The 6,000-nt window shown below is 45.3% G+C and overlaps 1 protein-coding gene across 1 annotated transcript in view; it reads left to right on the top strand.

The window, feature by feature from the left end:
- The first annotated feature begins 2,075 nt into the window (after positions 1-2,075).
- LOC115464634 (transmembrane protease serine 12-like) overlaps positions 2,076-6,000 on the top strand; it is a 234,958-nt gene continuing 231,033 nt past the window's right edge. Inside the window, exon 1 of the mRNA XM_030194997.1 lies at positions 2,076-2,255. Coding sequence (XP_030050857.1) covers positions 2,165-2,255 — 91 coding nt within the window. The 5' untranslated portion in view covers positions 2,076-2,164. The remainder of the gene's footprint in view (positions 2,256-6,000) is intronic.

Here is a 6,000-nt window from a genome sequence, read left to right as displayed (position 1 = left end):
TGAGGTTCATCGGAAAAACTGAGAAGTGAGCTGATAAGTTTAAAGTGAAAAAGTGAAAAAGTGTAAAAAAAAATTTTTCTTGTTAAGAATTTTTATTTAAGTACTAAGTAAATGTTTACTGGATATCTAGAATGTATTTCAATATGTTTAGTATAGACACATTGATGCAATAAAAAGCAATGTTTTGATACAATTAATATACTGGAGTCTTTATGAATAAAGTATTGAATTTTAATTGCCAAACGTTAGACCATTCTTCTAGCTTCCGCAGATCCTTTTTCATGTTTTCCACTCCCTCTCGGGCGTCCACTCTGTTACAAATCTTAGTATCATCCGCAAATAGGCAAACTTTACCTTCTAACCCTTTGGCAATGTAACTCACAAATATATTGAACAGAATCGGCCCCAGCACTGATCCCTGAGGCACTCCACTACTCACCTTTCCCTCATCCGAGCGAATTCCATTAACTATCACCCTCTGGCGTCTGTCCGTCAACCAGTTCCTAATCCAGTTCACCACTTCGGGTCCTATCTTCAGCCTGTTCAGTTTATTTAAGAGCCTCCTGTGGGGAACCGTGTCAAAAGCTTTGCTGAAATCTAAGTAGATTACGTCTATAGCACGTCCATGACAGTGGCGTAGCCAAGGGTGGGCCTGGATGGGCCCAGGCCCACCCACTTTGGGCTCAGGCCCACCCAGTAGCAGCACACCTATGATGTGGCTGGCAGGGATCCCTAAGCCTCACCAGCCAAAAACTCCCAACAACTGTCCCTCCTGCATACCTTGTAAATAGCAGATCTTCGCCTGCAGCGACTGATACATACTATTCGCACCAGCCCTACAGCCTTCCCTCTGATGTATTCCCACATATGCGAAAACAGGAAGCTGCTTCAGAGGGAAGGTTGTGGGGCCAACATGAGCAGTGTGAATTAGCTGCTGCATGCGAGGGAGGGAGGATGTTTGAGAGACCAAATGGCATGCAGGCGAGAGAGGGAGAGACCAAATCACTTGTGGGACAGGGCAAAGTTATTCTGCCCACCCATCCTGGGCCCAGGCCCACCTAAAATTGGCTGTCTGGCTACGCCCCTGGTCCATGATTCAATTCTCCGGTCACCCAAAGAATTCAATTTATTTTCTATTTATTGATGTCAGTTTTTTTGGAATATGCATCTACCAGTTGGGGCTGCAAGAAAAACCTCACTTACTGGCCTTCAATCTCCAGCATAGCAGTGGTAAATTTCCAGCTTTGGGATGGGCCACCCTTGGCATTTGTGAACAATAAACAAAATAATGCCTAAAAAAACATTATAATAAAAACAATAGTTTGGAAGCAAACTCATCCAAAGGCCAGAGAAAATAACCAAGGCTTTAGTTCTTGCCTAAATGTCAACTAGGAAGGTTGTAGTCAAAGACAAGGATGCAGAGGGAAGGGGGGGAGCAGTGAGGACAAGATTCCCTCTGGGTTCGACCCAGTCTCCAAGGAGCAAAGCTGCCAATCCGCAGTTCGTCCGCACAATTGGGCAGGTTTCACGCCACCGCCACGGTTTTCTTTGAAAGCTGCGGGCTGGCTGTTTTTTCCCGCAGACCAATAGAAGACCCGCGGAGGCAGGCTGCAGATTTCTTTTAAATGCCTGAGCACGTCTGCGGGAAGCCTTTCAGAGTCTCTTTCTACCTCTTCAGTCTGCCATGTGTGGTAAGTTCAGTAAGTTCATTTCTTCGTGGGGGGAGGGTCTGTTTATGATTGTGGTTACTTTATTAATATATAATTTGTAATAGTCAATATATTTACCTTATTAATATTCATATTTACCTTAACATTTATATTCCATGAAAAAACTTTGTGGGGAAAAATATATATATATATCTTGAAATCTCAGAAATAAACCAAATTAGTAACTACAGTATGCAAACATACATGATTGAAACTTTGAAAGTATGTCAAAATCATTACAAACACCCACCCATCTGTTTCTTTCCGGCGACGCGTCGTAGTGTGACAATTCTTGTAATCACGTGGCCGGTTTTGTAAGTAGCTAGCAAGAGGCTAAAAAGAACTCACGTGCGGCCTACTTACTTCCCGCGAGGACCGTCTTGCGCGCGGGCTGTAGGGAAAGAGTTCAGCTTCGAACTTGGGCAGCCGTTGGGAGTCGCTACAGCTCAGGGAAGATGAGGTGGAGGCTCTGCGCCCTGCTCTTATTAATCTGCAGTCCTGGAGCAATGCCAGGCGCCTCACTTCTGGGGTCCGACGTTGAAGAAGGTAAGTCCGGAAGCAAAGGGGCCGACTGCTGCCTGAGGTCCTCGTGCAGAAAGCGACTCTTTCAGAACGAGGAAGGCGAAACCAAACGCCTGTGGTTATTTAAAGAGTATTTAACGTGTCTGTGCAGTAATCTATGGGACCACTCCTCAGACGAAATTCCACATTTACAAAGGTGGATTTCCCAACGTAAATTTAAAGTTGCCTGATGGCTTCAGCCTATTCACAGGAGATAAAACCAGGACTGACTTGAACTTGTCATGTGTGTCATAGGGTAGGCCCAGGGTATCCAACAGCCTAGGTCAGGGATGGGCAGCCTCCCCCCTTTAATGTAAATCTTTCTATTTATTTATTGAGATTTATTAACTTGCTTTTATGAAGAGATTCACCAGATAAATATCCTATATAATAATATGCACCAGGGTTGCTAGGTGGAAAATTTTTTTCCCACCCAATCCAGCCTAAAAACAGCCCAAAACCTGCCCCAACTCAAACCCTGCCCCTGCCGTCAGCCCCGCCTCCCCTGTCACTGGCCACGCCCATGTCACTAAACCCGCCCAAAACGTCACTAACCCTGCCCCCCGCGGCCGGAAAAACCGCCTGAAAACCGCCCAAAAGAAAAAAAAGAAGCCCAAAAAACCGCAACCCGCCGCGGGCAAAAATTTCCCGCGGCGGGTCGCGGAAAACCGCCCACCTGGCAACACTGATATGCACCTCTGTCTGGGTGCCTGGGTTCGTAACACAGTTCCCATTGGTCCGCACTGGGGATGACATCACAGGGCGGACCAATGGGAAGTGAGAGGGAAGGGAACCCAGCACTAGCAACCGGAGGTGAGTACAGAATCGCCCCTCCGAGTGCCATGATCCCCTACTTCCCTCCCTCCTTCCACTCGCGTCCGAGTTCCACGGCCCCCCCCTCCCACCCCCCCCCGAGCATCCTTCCCTCTCTCTCTGTGGCCTCCGAGTGCAGGCAGGACATGTGCGGCTGCCCCTCCGCTTCGTCAGTGCCGGCTGTTCTTAAAACGTTTTACCTCCTGGTCTGCCGGCAACAGTGAAGTCGAGCAGGCATGGCATGGCACTTCACACTGCCTTCGCTTTCGCTTCTGTTTTAGCTGTGCCTCTGGTCCTGCCCTCATTTCCTTTTTGCAGAAGGGAGGGAGGGGGTCCTGGAACTCGGAGGAGAGGGAGGGGCCGGTCCTGGAACTCAGAGGAGAGGGAGGGAGGCAGGCAGGGGGGCATGGAACTCGGAGGGGAGGGAGGCTGGAACTCAGAGGAGGGAGGGAAGGGGCTCTGGAAACTTGCTACGGGCCTCTTTTACTAGTTATTAATAATATTAATTTAATATTATACACCACAGACACAAAATATATAAATAAACCTGAACAATGAAGAAACATTTTCATCCTTTTCCTTTCCTTCTCAGATCAGAAACTCCTCTTATCCACCCTCCCCCATTATCTTATTATACAATAGCTTGGTTCTGACTTCTGTTAACAAAACTCCAAATCTTTACTCCTGTGACCTTGGTTCTTATGGTCTCCTGGAGACAGGTGGGCAACCTTTATACACAAGGAGCTGCATGAATGTCTGTACTATCCCAAATAATCACACAAGAAAATAATGTGCCCTATTCATTGCCAACAAGAGTCAATGTGATGACTGAATGACCATAAATTATTACTAGAATAGCGTTTTGAATCCTGAAATATCAAAAAAAGGAAACAACCTGAAAAGTATCAATAATACAAAAATCATCAGTTTGAATAAACACATAAACAGACATTCATGGTTTCCAAGAAGACTTAGTAAAAATATATATCTATCAAAACCTCAGTCTCCCAGTGAGGAAATTCTATTAGAATATTGGCATCACACAGTGATACTCACTGAACTGGTAATGGAGCAAGTTGTTATAGTTTCTGCTAAAACAACATTAAAAAAAAAACTCCAAACACTGGAGAAAAACAATTGGTTCCAAAAAATCCAACCCAAAGTCTTACCAATAATTAGAAACCATGAATGAATGTAAATGAGAAAAGTATATCAACTCACGGTTGTGTTAAAAAATACAAAAAACTGGCAATAAACTGCAGGCATATGTCAACACAGTAAATCTCAAAAAATCAAAGGAGCAAACAGTTTACATCCAAATACTTATCAACATCCACGATTCCCTCAGAAGCCTTTAATAGGAAGGTCCTGTTGCCTCACTCCACAATACGCAATTAACAATCCTTACATGACAGTTAATTGCCCAAACAAACTGCCCTTCTGCTGTTCAATAAGAGCGCCTTGTTTCACCGTTTGTTGCTTCAGGAAGAGTCCAACAAATAAAGGGTGAAACGAGGCACTGTTGTTGAAGAGCAGAAGTGCAGTGCACCGTCATACATGGATTGTTGATTGAGTATCATGAAGTGCAGCTAACGGGACCTTCCTATTAAAGACTTTTTCTGAGGGAATCATGGATGTTGATATTTGGATGTATTGTAGACTGTTTTGCTGTGCGGGGTTTTTGAGATTTACTGTGTTGATACATGCCTCCAGTTTATTGCCAGTTTTTTGTATTTTTGAACATGATTGGGAGGCGAGGATAGTGCTGGGCAGACTTATACGGTCTGTGCCAGAGCCGGTAGTGGGAGGCGGGGCTGGTGGTTGGGAGGCGGGGATAGTGCTGGGCAGACTTATACGGTCTGTGCCCTGAAGAGGACAGGTACAAATCAAAGTAGGGTATACACAAAAAGTAGCACATATGAGTTTGTTGTTGGGCAGACTGGATGGACTGTGCAAGTCTTTTTCTGCCGTCATCTACTATGTTACTATGATCATGAGTTGATATAGTTTTTCACACTTACATTCATTTGTGGTTTCAAATTATTGGTAAGACTTTGGGTTAGAATAGTGTCTTACCATATACTTCTGTCTTTCCAAACAGTTGTTAACACTATCGAGCAAATCGTGTTCTACTGACAACAAAACTCTGGTTAATGATGTTTCTGTGGGCTGTTTTTTTTATGTATACTTCATAGTCTGGTGAGCCACATAAAATTAAATGACAGAATGCAGGTTACTTACCCCTTCCTTAGGCAAACCTTCAGCCAGGGGCCTCACCCCACTTCAGGGGTGGCTCAGGCCTTGCCCTCCCCCTCACATTACAGCATCTCATTCCCTTCCCCATTGTCCAGTATTTATCCCTTGCCGTCTTCTCAGTTCAGTATCTCCCTTTCCCCCTACACTCCCCACCCCCCCATTGTCCTGCATCTCTACTTCCTCCCATGTGGCCAGCATTAGCTTCTCCCCATTTTTTCTTCCTCCTGCTGGCACTGCCCATCCTCTTCTGGGGCTGATGGGACAAATGGATTCAGTGCCATCACAGGGTCTTTAACCACAGGCCCACATCCTGCTTTTCTCTGATGCAGAGAAGGGGTGCAGGATGCAGCAGCGCTTGAGCACGGGCCTGTGGTTAAAAGGCAGCAGCAGGAAAAAGGGGGAGAAGACATACTGTAATCTTGCTGTGCTATCACCCCCCACCCTCCATTAGAACTTTTTAAACTTCCACCAAGGTAACTACTGTATGCAAATATAGCTTAGGAATAGCTATTGTAAGAAACCTGGAACCCAGATCTAATAGAGGGGCCAATGTAATAAAGTGCACTAGACTTCTGCTCAGCTTAAAGTGGCATTTGTGCACAATTATGTTAAAAAAGCACAGGAGCCAACTATGCGAAGATCACTACACAGCTATTTTTAA

Source organism: Microcaecilia unicolor, chromosome 3 (assembly GCF_901765095.1).
Source record: "Microcaecilia unicolor chromosome 3, aMicUni1.1, whole genome shotgun sequence".
NCBI lineage: Eukaryota > Metazoa > Chordata > Amphibia > Gymnophiona > Siphonopidae > Microcaecilia > Microcaecilia unicolor.
The sequence above is the reverse complement of the archived record's forward strand: the minus strand, read 5'-3'. Positions and strand labels throughout refer to the sequence as shown.